The sequence below is a fragment of the Gymnoscopelus microlampas genome (genome assembly GCF_963454915.1).
Source record: "Gymnoscopelus microlampas genome assembly, chromosome: 19".
Classification (NCBI taxonomy): domain Eukaryota; kingdom Metazoa; phylum Chordata; class Actinopteri; order Myctophiformes; family Myctophidae; genus Gymnoscopelus; species Gymnoscopelus microlampas.
In genome coordinates this window covers 13,223,108-13,240,522 of record NC_139956.1, presented here as the reverse complement: position 1 = coordinate 13,240,522, position 17,415 = coordinate 13,223,108, and the positions used below count along the sequence as shown (strand labels likewise).

The 17,415-nt window shown below is 42.2% G+C and overlaps 1 protein-coding gene across 1 annotated transcript in view; it reads right to left on the bottom strand.

Annotated features, from left to right (window-relative positions):
• Window positions 1–725: 725 nt before the first annotated feature.
• Window positions 726–17,415, bottom strand: part of sec24d (SEC24 homolog D, COPII coat complex component) — a 35,213-nt gene continuing 18,523 nt past the window's right edge. Inside the window, exons 14-23 of the mRNA XM_084042197.1 lie at window positions 16,255–16,371; window positions 14,821–14,991; window positions 13,213–13,309; window positions 12,226–12,371; window positions 10,839–10,977; window positions 8,887–9,005; window positions 8,352–8,531; window positions 6,809–7,000; window positions 4,457–4,546; window positions 726–3,085 (exon numbers count right to left, since the gene is read on the bottom strand). Coding sequence (XP_083898323.1) covers window positions 2,945–3,085; window positions 4,457–4,546; window positions 6,809–7,000; window positions 8,352–8,531; window positions 8,887–9,005; window positions 10,839–10,977; window positions 12,226–12,371; window positions 13,213–13,309; window positions 14,821–14,991; window positions 16,255–16,371 — 1,392 coding nt within the window. The 3' untranslated portion in view covers window positions 726–2,944. The remainder of the gene's footprint in view (window positions 3,086–4,456; window positions 4,547–6,808; window positions 7,001–8,351; window positions 8,532–8,886; window positions 9,006–10,838; window positions 10,978–12,225; window positions 12,372–13,212; window positions 13,310–14,820; window positions 14,992–16,254; window positions 16,372–17,415) is intronic.

The following is a 17,415-nucleotide window of genomic DNA, read 5'->3' as shown; positions in this document are numbered from 1 at the left end:
TTTAATGGGTTAAAAATGTCTCAGATTTTTTTTACTCGACACATTTATGAATCAAAGGCCTCTTTCATCACTGACTTGTTGAAATAGAATCAGAATTTCTGGATACTGTGCAGTTGATTATGTGCAAATGAGAGGTCGACCAGCAAGCAGCATGTTAAATGTGTAAATTCTGGATAGTGCTACCTTAGATAAAAGTACTGTACGTTTTGTTTGTGAGGACCTGTGGGAATTCGACAGGACAGAGCCATGCATCTAAAGATAAAACATCTCTGATGTACAGTTCTGTCTGTGTGCAATTTTATCAGGTGCATTTTTTAAGAGAGCTACTGTACAATAAAAGATTCAGAATGTTGTTTGTGTTGAATTGTTTCACATTCAAGTTAATATTTAAATTCAGGTATATCATTTATTTTAAAGATGTACCCCAAACGTTATATTTCGTCTGTCGGGTGGAGACCTCATACAGTATGTCAAACTGTTACTTTTCAGGATTAAAATATCAAAAGTAGCAGATCTACAAGCTCAAAACGAGCTTGGATCTGCTACTGTTGACGCTTTTGTGTGACGCCGCAGTATGATCAAGTGGGGCATTAATTTATGGAAAAAACAAAGTTAGAATATGGAGAGAGTTTTTGGCCGACAGCGATGATTTATACATGATTGAAATCAGATTTCTCTGCAGTGCTGTTGCAAAGGTAATGTTGGTTGAACAAAGACAAAATGGCGCGGATATGATACCATTTAATTAAAAACAACTTTCATAATAATTTCAAAAAATTGGGTTTGGATTATAATGTACATGGCACACCAATCCCCAAACTCTCAACCAGGCCACTCAAAACACCAGCCATTCCATCGCACAAGTCCTTCCAGTTCATCTTCCATCACGTAGATCAACTTGGCCAATAATAGGTACTCAAATTACCTGAGATAATGTTTGCATACAAACGCAATGTATTGAAATTTGGTTCATACAACTCTAGGACAATAACATCTAACCAATATATTATACCGTCTTGAGGGAGATGGTAAAACAATAAGGATACACAGAAGTGTGCCATTTTATGAACAAACAGAGACTGTTTTGTAGCACACACACATGAGGAACAGCAAATATTTATCCTATATATATAATATCAATATCGGTAAATAAAACAAAAGCAATAACTTGTTTAAAAAACATTGAAATCAAAAGCAAGGCATACAGTATAAAGCTTTTACTGTATTCAAATGTAAGATTGAAATGTTGAATCTCTTTGTTACAGATAAAGTGGCCAATTGTCATTGTAGTAAAAAGGCAGTAAAACTGTTTAACCACTTTCACCCTGGCGTGCCCATTTTGGGTATGTTATAGGCAAAAATGTGCCCTTAAAATGAGCCGATCTACAAGTTCACGGCATGCCATGAAGCGATGCATTGTGAGCTTGTAGATCGGTTATTTTGATTATGAAAAGGGGCTTACGTGGTTAGATAGGCTGAATTTGGTACTGTACACGCATTAACACTGCAGGGCACATGGGGTACAAAACCTCGTAGAAAATCAGTGTCCAGATAAAAGCGTGATGAAACGTTTCCCACCCGTGTCGGCTGGGATCTCATTCATAAAACCTGGTACATTTAGGGACAACATTTAGGATGAACGAAATGCTTAGAACAAACATTCCAAGGACTGAAATGTGAATTACTGTATTTCAAAAAAGAAAATGACTAAACGAGCACAAGGCTGTTGATGGTGTTAATGTTAATGCCCTGTGTCCTATGACATCTCTCATGTAGTTTTATTTCAGCATTTATAGTCAACAATTCTGAACATTAATTTACAATTACTTAAAGTTTCTAATATATATATTTTATATATAGTTTGAGTGAACACCATTGACCTATTCACACAGCGGCCATTTTGCGCCTTAACTTGGCTACCGTTAAGTTACATTCTGCTCTTTTGTCACGCAACCAAATGGGCGTGCCATTTGGTAGTGTGGCATAAGAGCAGAATGGCCGCCATCTGACTTATGGTCACAGATAACCCCTTGACGTTTCACCTCTTCTCTTCTCTTCACCCATCTCAGAGGATGGGTGAAGACCGATGGCAAACAGAAATTACAAAAAAGAAAGTGCACAAGGCGTTATTCCAAGATAAGCCACAGTCCATATAACTGTGTAATAAGGGGTTGCTTAAGGATTATTGAAAAGGTCTCCCTCGAAAAAGACATTTTAATCTCAAGGTACTTCCTGGTCAAACAAAAGTTAAATACAATAAAAAATAAAGGCAGCTTCGGATGTTTTGAGTCTCAACAGGCTCCGGCCCCCCATGTTCCTCCTTCCCTTGACAGTGGTTCTCAAAGTGGGGTCCTTGACGTGGTTCCAGGGGGTCCCTAGCTAAATGATTGATAGTTAGGAACCAAAACAACCCTTACTGGTCTGCAACTCTGAGAGTGCACGAATGGAACCAAAAGGACCCTTCCTTAGTGGTCCATTTGGTTCCATTCGTACACTCTCTGAGTTATGGGGGTCCGTGGTCCTAATGCATACCAATCTGGGGGTCCGTGGAAATTAAAAGGTTTGAGAACCACTGCTTTATGTAATCGATAATCTCAAGACAGATTCAGAGCTTCGCAGCTGAATCTGTGGGCAACTCCCATTACAGCGTGTAGAGTTATTATTAGGAATGAAAAGAAAGGAGCACCACCGGAAGAGGAGGGCTGAAGGAGAGTAAACGGGTCGTCATCCGGTCTCTACACGGGGCATTGGGCGGTGCCCCCAGAGGCAAATTCAAAGGATTTTTTCCCCCCTTGTTTTTGCCCATGGGTTCCCAGATTGTGTAATCGAAGATCAAGACAAGGAATTGCCAGGAAGCGAGGGAGACTGACCCTGCGAGCCGTGTGTGTGTGTGTGTGTGTGTTTGGTCAGTCAGGTTGGGGGGGAACACGGTCACCAGTGGGAGTTAAGTGAGGAGCTGCCTGATCTCCCGGTGCACGTAGCAGAGGAAGTCCATGTAGGAGGCTCCACCATGCAGACCCTTGTCCTCCACCAGGTACTGACGGAACAGCATCTCGGGCTTGTCCTTCTGCCTCACTATCTGGAGCTGTGGTAGAAGAAGTAATCACATTGTTTACTTGAGTAAAAGTAGCAATACCACAATGTAGAAAATACTCTGCTACAGGTAAAAGTCCTATATTAAAAATTTGACTTAATAGTATTGGCATTAAAATATACTTCAAGCACCAAAAAGTTAAAGTATCCGTTATGCAGAAGGTCCGATTTCACATGTTTTTTTCAAAGGTTTTCCAAATTTGTTGTGAGCTTGTAGAGTATAAAATGGGGCGAGCAATGTGTTCATATGTTTTGTAATAATCTATAGCTGCAGAGTTTCTTGTAATTATGTTTTCAAATAATTGTAATGTGAAAAAGTACAATATTTGCCTCCGAGATGTAGTGGCGTATTGAAAAGTTAAAACACACACAGTTAAAAGTACCTGAAAATTTTACTCAAGTACAGTACTTAAGGAAATGTACTTAGTTACTTTGCACCTCTGGTGCATCCACCTCAGGGGGTGGATGCAATATGGGAGGAAAGAGTGCCTTAACAGCTTGAGCTCACTTCACCCTTCCTTGCTTTCAATGCTGTTGCCTGGCCTTTATGCTCTGAAGTAATTGAATCGGCAGGGTGCCGACATTTTGTTGTAATGGGAATAATTATGAGTCACAGTCAAACACCTAACAGGCTAATGGAGATGCACCAGAAAGCATGCGGTCAGTCTCTGTTCAAGGACAATGTGTTGCCATGGTTACATGAGCAACAAGCATAACCTGTAAGCTAACGGTACGATTCTATTTCTGCTGAGGGAGTTTAGAGTGGCAGAAATGACACTGCATTATTGAGGCTGTCAGAGCCCTGAACAAGGATAATAACTAGAAACAGAGCAAATGTGGATGGTTTGCACATTTTGTACTTTGCATGATAGGCTAGGGTTGCTGGGCAATTAACAAACTAATAATAGAAGATCAAAATAATTATAATCGAAGCAGTTTTTTAAATGTATATTTTTTTGATATCTTGCATATCAAATCAACTAGTCTGATTAACCACTTAACCCTGTATTATACGTTGTCGTACAATGGTGGCATATGAAAATAGTGAAAATGGCAGATCTGCTTTTTTCCCTATATATTTATAATTGTTTTGAAGTCATATCGCCCAGCCCTAATGTAGGCTATATGCATATCTTTTGTTGCAAATTCTATGTATCCGGCTACTAAATGATTCTCCCCCTCCCTGTTGCTGCTACACGTCTCTCTTAACCTGTACAATTCTCATCTTTTATTTTGATTAAATCCAGCACTAGAAAGAAAACTCCCACACTCTGCTTCCAATGCAATCATTCTTTTAAGGGAATCGCAACGTTTTAGTCCTAAATAACCTGAATAAGGATAATGAACATGGTAGATATCTTACCTTCATGGAGTTCGGCCTCTTTTGAAGCAGACTGCTGATAATGGAGCGGAGCTTCCTAGACTGGGGGTTATCCAGCTCTGGCAGAGCACTCTGGAAAACAAAATACACAATCTATCTATGATATGGGTCTGAGAAAGGCAGCCCCCGAACGATAGTTACAAAATAATATATCTATCATTTTATAAAAAGGCATTTTAATAAACGGTTGCCGGTCTCTTATTAAGGAAATTCCAACTGTTGAATACACTGGAAATGATGTATCGAAACAACTTAATTCATAATGATGTTATTATCAAGGATGGAAAATGCTTAAAATATTGAAAAATGAGGAGATGGTGTAGAATGTTGCAATGCCTTCAAATGATGCATCATCGTGTAGGCAGGAGTTGATTTTACAAAATTTGAGTCACAGTTCCTGCCCGCAGCAGGCCTGACTTCCCTTCCCTTCCTTCTACCATCATATCGATCTCCATATTCTTTAACTTTTTGTGTGTTTTACTTTTCCTGAAAAGTAACAGTTTTGGACGTATGAGGTTTCCACCCGACAGACGATATCCTGTCTGCAGATTACACCAATCACAAGTATCACAATTGATAGATAATTTCTCCACATCTGTTTGTCATTAACTCTTTGACTGAAAAAAGTACTCCCCCATTGCCAGCGATTTGCGTGTTTTTTAATTTTTATATTTTGTAATTTTCCATTCAAATAAATTCTCTCACTGCAAGTTTAAACTAATAGCACAATTCTACCAGTAGAGAGCAGTAGATGACAGCTTGATCACCCCGATGACTCCCCCCCCCCCCCCCCCCCCCTATGACACAAACAGTCATTACGTCATCAACCGGATGTGACGTCTTCGACGATCCGTGATCGCCGTTAAAACGATGTGATACACTAATATGATGACTGATCGTCACCCGGACCAAAGAAAATAGAAGGGGAAGGCTCCGTTAGTCTGTTACACCGCGTGAAAAAACGTGTTTTCCCCTATTCTGGCCGAAAATGACCGAGGAAAAAAAAATTGTCCCGGAAGTGAAATCTCCGTTATGCATCCGGTTCCGGGTGAGTCTCAAGGAATCAGGAAGCCAAAATGATGTGGAAAAATAAACATTATAGCGCGATCAGAGATTAAACAATAAACGCGCGTCCAACACGTCTAACACGTCTAACACGTCGATGGCGTGGGTGGATTAAGCCGCAACTGACCCGTTATCGAGTCAATGGCGTGAAAAGAGTTAACTGCACAAACTGTTAGTGAACCCTGGTATGGAGTGTGTAACCTAAAGGTTTCATCCTAATATACAATTGAGAGTCCCGTGCATGCGCAACGGTCGGTCGTGTACTTTCAGCGTACGGTGTACGGTCTCATACAGGTCCTTTAGCACACGTTGGCCAATCAGGGACCGAGCCGAGTGCAGCCGACTAGAGCCAAGCGAAAACGAACGCTGGCCATTTAAATGGCTCCGTCTCCACCTCAACCGGACATCACTGCCCTTTCGCACGCGCACAAAAAGGTAATCATAGCTGCCTTTTCCTTTCAACGTTGTGTGCGTGTGTATACGTCCTGTGTGTGTGCGCGTGTGTGTTTGTTACTGTGCCTTTGTACTTTCGCGGTTTGTCCGTGTGGTCTTCTACACCGACGTTCGGGATCAGTGTTGCCAGATTGTGCGCGAGAAACAAGCAACCAGGTTTATGAAAACAAGCCCAAAAGAAGCGAGCCCTTCAACCCGCGGTGTCGAACTCTAGAGGTGGTTCATGGAGATATTTAACTACATATAAGCTGGATGAAGGGCAATTGTATCATTTCTCATTAGTCTCCTGTCTTTATTTTTCCTCCTCGAAGGCGGGCCGTCCAGAAGAGTGCTGTCGGTCTGGCTAATCTTGCAAAGCACTGGACCCAACAGTGGCGAAACCAAGGACGAACTGTAACCCAGAATATTTTTCACAAGTTTTAAACTTTTTGAATATTAGACCCCATCTTGTATTGTTTTAGTTTTGTTTGGTTAACAATGACTTGTGCTAGTGTCTATTATTATAACAAAGTTGATGATGCAGAAACAGGGAGGAATTAGGACGATAAAAAAATATTTTAAATGCAGTGAATTGTTCTGACTCTTATCTAGACCCTCCAGAAAAATGCGATTATGGGATCGCATAATTTATGACATAATCAGCCAAACGGTGCAGATAATATTTCACATATTTCGCAACTTCCCACAATTTCACCGCGTAAAATCACAAAATATTTCATAGCAAAAATCAAGGATTTTAGCCCGCATAATCAAGGATGTTTGTTTGCCCGCGTTTGTCTACTTATTATCAGTAGAAGTGCTGTGATGAAGACTGACCATGTGCTCTTGCAGGTGGGCGAGTGAGGGCAGGTTGAAGATGCCCTGGATGAGGTCTGGCGAGCACCCCTGGCCCAGCCAGAGGAACATGGAGTGGCCGTTCTCCAGCAGGAACATGCCCGTTTCAGCCAGCCTCTCCTCCGAGCAGCGCAGGGGAGCAGGCACCGCCTCACTGTCGACGTCCATGGTGTGCTAGAAAGAAGAGTTTGGGGAGAAGGACAGTGTCAGTGTATTAACCCATTAAGACCTGAGGCCGCGTCTAAAAAAATCTAAATCCTAACAATTTTTCGGAAAAAAATATAAAAAAATATTTTTGACGATTTTTCAAAAATAGCAGATCTACAAGCTCGTAGCGCGGCACTCGGTGCCGCGCTATGAGCTTGTATATCTGCTATTTTTGAATAGCCAAAGAAATCTAAAGTGACACAGATGCGTTCCAGGTATTAATGGGTTAACCCGAGGCTCTATGCTTGTGGTCCACTACTTTTTTTCCCCTCTACACCAGCGTTTCTTTTTTGGGTGCTTTTTACCCCTTTTTCTCCCCAATGTAGTTGTTATGCCAATTGATTCCTCCCCACACACATTTTGTGTGTTGTCCCTGCTGTCATGCAGGCAAATCTTTAATAGCAGAAAGCGTTGCTTCATGCCTGAGCTTTAGAAGAAATAGAGTACAGTAAAAATCAAAGCCTTGTCCATGAAAAAAGGAGAGGAAAAATAGCCCATGTGCGCAGGGCTGTAGCCAGGACTTTAGAAACACCCAGGTCATGAGTCTCAGCACTAACCCCAACTCCCACCGCGGGAATATTTTGACTGCAGTATAAATCTATGCATTTTTAATGTATTACAGCAGTGGTCCTCAAACCTTTTTAATTTCAAGGAACCCTATAACTCTGAGACCTGACACGGTTAATTTGGAACCCTGTCAAGGAACGGTGAGGGTCCCTGGACCCCTCTTTGAGAACCGCTGTAATGAGGTAGGTACAAGTACACGGCAGGGACAAGGAGACGACTCCAGCTTGACTCCCAACACAGACAGGACCAGTGACGCGTGCAATCAGTTTTTCTTTTCACGGACAAGGCTTTAATTTTACAGACTGCAGTTTTTTTTTTCCTTTTCCCAAAGCTCAGGCATGAAGCTGTACTTTCCACTGTTAAACATTGTGTGACTGTTTCACTTTTAAACTCAAAGAAACAAAGTATGTACTATACACACACAAATTCATCAGCCTCAGTATTCATTGCTGTCGAGCAGAAACCTTGTATCTCTATATTTTTCGTAAATTAGTGCCCTACTTCGTCCTACAAGAGTCTTGCGCAAAGATAGTGAAAATAGCCAATCAACAAGCTTACAACGTGTTACGAGCTTGTAGATTGGCAATTTTCATTTTTTTTAATACATTGTGAAAGTGGTTAAGTCTACCTGTGAGACTATTTAACCAATTCAACTATTAACAAGAACATGTGACTAAATGACTACGTTTACATTGGTTTCTGACATGCAAGGTTTCTGCCTGACGGTGACTATTTGCGAGCAGTGCCTCACCAGTGGGATGAGGCGAGGATAGAGCAGCAGCTGTGTGTCTTCTACTCCCATGCCCATGACAGCCAGCCTCTGCAGGGCTCTGTCGTCCGTAGACAGCTCTGTGCTGCCCACTAGTGGAGATGTCTTCATCAGACTGTTCATGTAGACCGGGAACACCTTCATTGCATCAGGCAGGATCAACTGCACACACACACACACACACACACACACACACACACACACACACACACACACACACACACACACACACACACACACACACACACACACACAGGGATAGTCAGTATTACTTTTGAATTAATTTATAATAGCATATTTAGTGGATATATCACTCCATCTGTACACACACGACCATGTCACATTACCACATTTTTGTTGTTCGATGCAGTCATGTAATGCCAGTGCAATATGAGTTTAGGGCTGCAATTATTGATTATCTTCTTAGAGATTATTCTACTGACTACTTTTTCGTTTTAATTGTATAATCAAACAATCATTCATGATCTGTTAACACTTTAAAAGACAATTCTGATACCTGGCTGGCAGCGGAGGGGCTGGCACACGTCTTCCTGTAACAGGCCAGCATGTGGGCCGTCTGGTTGACCAGGATCTCTCTCACGTTCTTTATTGGCTGGTTTAGGATGGCGCGGTAGGCTGAATGGACAACAAGAAGAAAAAAAAAATACCTTTGTTGAAAAGCACAAGGAGAGAGGGAACCGAGAAATACAATAAAGGGGCTTAATCAACCCATTAAGACCTGGAAAGCCTATATGTTGTTATACCTTTCAAACCGGGAAAGCATCCGTGTCATTTTAGTTGTTACTATATACAGTATCGTCATTGTCCAGCAGAAACCTTGTATCTCCAAGTTAAACATGTGTTTTTTTTCATAAATTAAAGCCTTTCTTCATCATACAAGCGTGTCACACAAAAGTAGTGAAAATAGCAGATCTACAAGCACACAACGCCTCGCGATGCGAGGCGTTGTGTGCTTGTAGATCGGCTATTTTCACTATTTTAAATCGTTTTTTTAAATAATAAGAGCGCGCTTTCGGACAAGGTTCCCACCCGTTTTTCAGAAAACTTAGGTTAGGATTTTAGAAGGCGTTTCGAACATGGGCCTCAGGTCAGGTGGATAATGATTGGAGTAATAAAAACAACAACAACAAAGAGAGCGATCAGTAAAGAGGGAGCTGTGGAGACTTGGCAGCAGTCAGAGAGTGGTAGTACCATTAGATAGGGAAAAAAATGGAGGACAACAGGAGGTCAGCGAGTGCAGGTCTGTCACGTTCGCATTATAGAACGAGGCTTATAAGGTCTTGTATACTTTATGGGCAACATATGGTTCTCATTTCCAACAATCATTCCTCTTTTACTCATCAGCTGATGACAGTAGATTATTCAGTGATTTACGACGCACACTCAGCAGAGGTCAGAATCATACCACAGTATATCAGCCAGGTGTGTCTAAGCTCCACTTCACACCTCTTGGAATACTAGTCTATCTTAGCTATTATCTTAGGAAAGAAGGGTCTATATTTTAGAACATTTTCGTGTTGTATTTTGGTTCAGTGGTTGAAAGGGTAAAGGTCTTACCGTTAGTCACACTTTTTCTTTATCTGCAAAAGTGTTTCATCGTTTTTTTCTCTCTATGAAGCGGTCTGAAAGATTGCGGTCGATCACCATGTCTTTTTTTCAGACGTGCTGAACGGGTGCTCCCATGTGAGCAGTGGTGTAAAGTAACAAGTACATTTACTCAAGTACTGTACTTAAGTACAATTTTGAGGTATTTTTTACTTTACTGGAATATTTCCAATTTTCTGTACTTTTACTTACTCCACTACAATTATCTGAAAACTTAGTTACTTTGTAGATTTTGATTATTATTACAAAACATACATTACCCACTTCAGCCCTACATGTATATACATTTCGGCCATTTGAAAATAGCCGATCTACAAGCTCACAATGCGTCACAATGCGACGCATTGTGAGCTTGTAGATCGGCTATTTTCATGCTATTTTAGATCTGTCAATTTGAAAACTTGTGAAATGGAACGTTCTGCATAATGAGTACTTTCTACTCTTGGTACTTTAAGTACAGTTTGATACCAATACTTTTGTACTTTTACTCAAGTACATTTTGAATTCCAGACTTTTACTTGTAACAGAGTACTTCTTCATCGCAGTATTGATACTTTTACTTAAGTAAAAAAAATCACGCCCAGTGTGAAGTGAGTGGTGCCTTTGATGAGTTCATTATGCGCATGTGTTGCACTCCTGTTTGTGTTTAATTAGTGCAACTGGTTGCATCTTTGTGTTGCAATCAGCTGCAGCTGTTGAGGCCAGACACAAACATGTTGAGGCCGTCCGCAAACATACGGACGTACAGACAGACACACACACACGGTCAAATGTAGGAGTGGTTGGCACCACTCAAAAATGTGAGTACTTTTCCCACCAGAGTGTGTAAGAGGAGTGACTCACCTGATTTGGCAAAGAAGTTGATGAGGGAGTCCGTCTCACAGCTCTTGTAGAGCTCCATCAGCTGGGAGCTGCAGTTCAGACTGAGGTTGTGGATTCGGAGACGCCTCTGCCCGCCGGTGGAAGTGTACAGCAAGGCACACTGGGGAACGAGGGCAAGAGGTAAAAAGGCATTAGAAACACCCTGTGGGCTAAACTCTTTAACCCGATTTCACTTGGCCTTAACTCACTAAGGCCTGCAGGTTCCGATTCTACAAATGTCTTCTAAATCCTAACAGTTTTCTGAAAAACTTATGTTGCTATATCAGTGGTTCTCAAACGTTTTCATGTCAAGAACCTCCAAAATTATATGTATTTGGCTTCGGACCCCCATCTGAAAATATTTTAGTTCCAGGGACCCCCAGAAGCAAAGATTTGAGTTACAAATGTTTGCTTAAAAAAATATGTATATTCAAAGATTTGCATACATTTTCAGGATTTTTCAAAAATAGCAGATCTGCAAGCTCATAGCGCGGCACTCGGTGCCGCGCTATGAGCTTGTAGATCTGCTATTTTTGAATAGCCAAAGTATAAAATAATGGTTTACGTGCGACACATGCGTTCCCGGTTTTAATGGGTTAAATGCTGGCAATTTAGTGGTTGTAGATCGGCCAATGTCACCCCAATGTTCACCCCACAGAAGAGGGACACTATAGGGTTCCAGGGCTTTTAAACTAATTTCGGGAGAGTGGAAATAACACGTCCAATAGACGGGTTTCATGTTTGTAAACATTGAGAGGATATGACCGCGCAGAGGAGGGGGTAAGCCTATGGGTGCGTTTGGAAATTACGCACCGGAGCACACTCGCCTATTAGTTTGTATTGGCCAGTGCGCTCACTGCCGCTCAGGGCTGTATTTTCGAACGCGCCTTTCCCCCAGGCATGCGCAGATTGCGCATTCTGCTCTGTGATGACGTCGCTCGGAAACCCGTCTATACACAACTACAAGTCCATTTATGGACTGTGTGTGGTGTGTGAAGGTCAGTGGTGGACAGTAACGAAGTACATTCACTTGAGTATAGTACTGCATTTTATTAAAACATTTCGCGCACACATTTTTTTCACTCCACCACATTTCTAATGGAAATATGGTACTTTTGACTCCACTTCATTTCTAGGAGGGGACTCTTTGTGAATTAGCCACAATAGTGAAAATAGCCGATTTACGACCTCTACAAGCGTTGTGAGCTTGTAGATCTGCTATTTTCAGTATCGAAAATGTTAGATTTTTTTTTTTTTACATTTCAAAACGGCAATGGATTGATATCACAAACAAAATGTACTTTGTCATTTGTTGTACTGTTGAGTACTTGAGTATATACTTTGTCCACCCCTGGTGAAGGGTCCTCACCTGTATGATCGCTCCGGCCTCCTCGCTGAGAGTGTCGTCGTGCTTGAACTCCACGGTCAGGGCCTTGTCGCAGTCCACGGCCGCCATCTCCACATCTGTGGTGTTGTTCATATGGATGGCTCCAAAGAAGTCCGTGGCCCTGAAGCCTGAAAGAGGGAACACAGTGAAAATCAGTCAAAATGTATTCACTAATTCATTGGTTCTCAAAGTGGGGTCCGGGGACCCCCAGGGGTACTTGAGGGGGTTCCAGGGGGTCCCCAGCAAAATGATGGATAGGAACCAAATGGACCCTTGTGGGTCTGTAACTCTGAGAGTGTACAAATGGAACGGGTCCATTTGGTTCCATTTGTACACTCTCAGAGTTAAGTTAACATTGATTTTACAATATAAATTGAGGTCCCAGAGATAGAAATGCCATTAAATGGGGGTCCGTAGCCCTAATGCATGTCAAACTGGGGGGTCCTTGATATTAAAATGGTTGAGAATCACTGCTAGAGCCGTAAACCTCTTCTCTTATGGGGGTCCCTGGCTTATATTTTCAAATGGGGGTTAATGGGCTAATAGGTGTCCATTTGGGGGTCCTTGACATGAAAAAGTTTGAGAACCACTGCACTAATTCATTAAACTCATCACCTCTGGCTTTCTATTTTTAACCTGTGTAACGTGGTACTGAATAAACAAAGAGACATGGAACATGGAGGTTCATTGTTGGTTTGTGTATTTATGGAAATATAGATACGTTTAACTTTCAAATTTAAACAAATCATCCCATGATGACGGTGGTGTATGGAGAGGGAATTCTCCATGAAAGACAACTGCTTTCTTTTGATATTTTTTCCTCTTATGGATATGCAAAAGTTAACCTTCGGTGTGCTGAACATGCTGTGCTGAGCTGTACCTGTGTTGTATCTTTGCTGTGTTTTCTTTACCTTGGCTGTGCTTTACCTGTGCTGAGCTATATTGTACTTATGCTGCACTGTGCTATACCTGTGCTGGTGCGAACACGCATGATGGCGTCGAATCCGATGTCCTTCTCCACATCTTTCCTCAGGTCTCTTAGGAAATGCTCCCCATCCGTCTCCATCTGGATCACATCAAGTACAAGTCAGTAGCAGATAGTATGCGTGATTCCTCCACCAGGGGGCAGTGTAGTCACTATTCCACAACTCAGGAACAGTTGATACCATGCCAGGCAGAATGGGATTTTCACCATGTGATGCATTTAATTTGGATATGAGTAATTTAACCAAACAACCTCAATGCCAACAAAGCGGATAGTCTTACATAACAGTATGGGCAAAAATACTGCAATGTTTAGACAGCTGAATTGGGTTTTGTGGAACTGCTAATGTTCAGAACAGAATGAGAAAACACTTATTACCCACAACAGGTTAGATACAAGGAATGTCTGGCTCGTGGTGCAGTGACAAATTCTTTAATTTATCATCAACTGATTTGATTGTAGGCCTATTGCTCATATGATGTATGAGTTTAATATTCTCTGAGGCTGTTTGCAGTACTTTACCACTGCTTGTTGGAACATTCCTTTGGGACAGCGGTTATCAGGGCTCAAAATGATGTCGGGTATGGTAGAAAGAAATCATGAATCAGTGAATTACAGTTGCTCTCTGCCTTAACTAATTAATCCATATGTACTTTGTTGACCGAGGTCCCCCAGGGGTCTATCCGTGGCACCCTCCGTTTTCCCATCCACGAAAATTAATACAAGAACACTCGCCCCAAAACATACTCGCCCCGGGTCAATTCCGGCGACTTCGGAACAACGGTCGCCACGGGTATTCCTAAATGTAACCTCAGTAAAGCTATGCCTAAACCTAACCTTATTCCTAAACTTAACCTCAGTAAACCTATGCCTAAACCTAACCTTATTCCTAAACTTAACCTCAGTAAAACTATGCCTAAACCTAACCTTATTCCTAAACTTAACCTCAGTAAAACTATGCCTAACCCTAAAATTTTACCTAACCTTAACCTCAGTAAAACAAATACAAGAACCACGCGAGCGGTCAGTGAAGAAAATGGGGGCGAGCGTGTTTTGGGGCGAGTGTTCTGGTTACCACAAAAATAGCCGATCTATAAGTCACAGCATGTCATGCTGCCATGCAATGTGAGCTTGTAGCTCTCTCCCCCGAAAGTTCGCCTGCTATGACTAAGAAGAATAGAAACGCAAGGGTTCATGTGGTTACCCCGGTTTCTAATATCACGTCAACTTTTCGGGACAGTCAATGTATAATCACAACGGTTAACGTTTTGGGATAGTGGTAAAAAAAAAGTTATTTTCTAGCCCTGAGTGGTGTGGCAGCATCACTCATAGATAGAATAACTTGATATTGGCTTATAAATGGCCCTGGCCATGTCTATGAAGTTATGGCAGCTCAATGTAATGTGATAACTGCTGTTAACCTAGACTGTGCTTGTAGAGACGGATTGATCTTTTCCCTTACGAATGGTATTTAGTGCGTTTCCATATGACACTGTCACAATTCTGTGCATCCATTGTGATTACTCTGTGTGTGTGTGTGTGTGTGTGTGTGTGTGTGTGTGTGTGTGTGTGTGTGTGTCTCACGGCCGTACCTGGAAGTTATTGTACTGGTAGACAGAGCCTCCAGTGTGTGAGGACACGTCAGCCATGGTGGCCAGGTCTGTGTACTGGCTAGGGAAGATAAAGAGGTCCACACAGCAGCCTTGGGCCACACAGTCCTTGGACAGCTGTTCATACACACCTTTCAGAGGCTGGAACAGAGTCTGAGGAAAACACACACAAACAAAGTCATGTGCAACTTTAAGCTTTGGTGCTGTGAGCCTGGAAAGAAACAGTCATCTGTGCACTCGCATGCAAACAACTACTCGGCTGAACTTCAGAGATTATTTCACTGCCCGATTCAAGAGACTTGAGTAATTTTTGTAATATTAAACAATTCACTCACACAATTTAAAAAATGATAATAATTTTAGCTCACAACACATCTTGAAAATCCAGTTGATTTTATTATGCCTGGAGCTCTGCAGTCACGCTCAATCTACACCAAATCTGAAAGTTAGCTATTGGCTAACACTGCCACAGTTACAGTAATCCATTTGACACAGTACTGTAAAACAATTAAGACCCCAGAAGCTCCACTAGGGGGCCCTAGAGTCCGTGCTGCTCTCAAGACCAAGCTGGAAATGTTGGTGCGAGAGTAAAGGCATGGGGTCAGCAACATCAGATGGGTTCATCCTGCAATCTGAGATGATTCTGGTTAGATTATGAGATAGCGTGTGTGTGGGAAGCTGACATTTTGGGTCTGAGGGTAGCCCTAGCGGATAAGGATTATAGTTGGGGTTCTTCGTCCAGGGAGAATGAATGTGCTCAGCAAATTTGATGACAATCTGCCCATTAGATTGTGATATAACTGGGGCGCAGTTGGAAGTTTTGGCCTAAGGGTCCATTGGTTCACGAAAATCAGTAGGCTTCATCCTCTTGGTATCATGAAGGTGCGCAACAAATTCCACAGCAATGCAGCCAGTAGTACTCAAGATATGTTGTAATGCAGTGGTTCTCAAACTTTTTCATGTCAAGGACCCCCAAATTGACACTTATTAGCCCGCGGACCCCCATTTGAAAAGATATGCCACGGACCCCCCATAAGAGATGATTTTTACAGTTCTAGCAGTCAATTCTCAACCATTTTAATTGAGGGACCCCCAGTTTGACATGCATTAGGGCTACGGGCCCCATTTAATGGCATTAATACCTCTGGGACCCCAATTCACATTGTAAAACCAATGTTAATTTAACTTAAAGAGTTACAGACCGATAAGGGTCCATTTGGTTCCTGTCCATCATTTAGCTGGGGACCCCCTGGAACCCCCTTAAGTACCCCTGGGGGTCCCCGGACCCCACTTTGAGAACCAATGTTGTAATGGAAGGACAGACAGACCGACCGGCATCGATAACCTTAGAGTCCCACCACTAGTGGATCTAAGAATAAACAACATCGGTTCGTTCTGTCGAGCAGAGCCACTCACCTTCTCTTTCTCAGTGTTGACCAGCTTTTTGTCATCCCTGTTCTTCAGCTTCCCAGGAGCCTCGGCCGTAGGGATAGAGGAGTGGAAGACGAAGAGCTTGCCGCTACATTCTGCTGCCTGGAGAACGGAGGAGGAGGAGAAACAAACAACAGTAAGTGGGTTGAAAAGGAAGAGAAAAGTAATGAGGTGTGGAGAATGTTTTTCTTTCTCTCTCTTTGATGCGTCTCTGGTGTCTTTTTTTTTAAGGGGTTCTTCTAAATAATAGGCATAATTGTCTGCTGTCAGTGTTTGAGGAATGGTAGCTCTTCTCAGAGGTGAGACGGTCTGTTAGGGTTAACAGAGTGAAAAAGTAGAAATGTCTGCAGATGAGATGATCCATTTACCCGAGTCAACAACAAAACACTTTGCTCTTGTACAGTATATTTTCACAATACTCCTTCCATTTCAGAGCTGCGTGCAAAAACACTGCAGTTAGTTTGTGCTAAAACGCTGACCTCTCAGTGCTGGGAAAAGTTTCGGTTGGATTTCAAAATAAACACCATCATATCAGCAAGAGAAAAAGGGAAACTGCGCTGAGTCATCAGATTTGACGGGCTGAGCGAGCGTCTGTTTACGAGTAATTGCCAAAGTTGGGACCGACAATATATCTGTGCTGTGTCGACAAATGAAAACAATCCCTTTTTTGGGGGTAAGGCTGTGTGACTGCGACTGGTAGGAGTTAGCGTTGGCCTTTCTGCAAAACAGGCTGTTGTTTGTTTGGGCTGTGCACCGCATCTTGTTGTTATGGCTCATAAAGCATTTGATTCTCCTCTCGGTTATAATTTAATGGGCTATGAAATGACGTTGGATGGTGCATTGAGTGCATTGATCAAATAGCTGCTGGTAAGAAGGGGTAAGCACTTCTCAGAATTAAAGCTGACTGCCATACAGTATATAGTCCATTTTGGTACTAGGACACAACCACCTTAAGAACAGAGTGGGAACTACAGTATTTATTAGTCGATGTGGCAGGTCTTTATTTGACTCTATGGAAACCAATGGCAGTGTTTCCCACAGATTTATTGGGGGGAGGGGGTGCTATAAGAGGTGTTGCTTGGCCAATACAGAGTGTCACTAGTCAATCTAGAATCATTGAGACAAATTCAAGGCAAGCTAAGATAT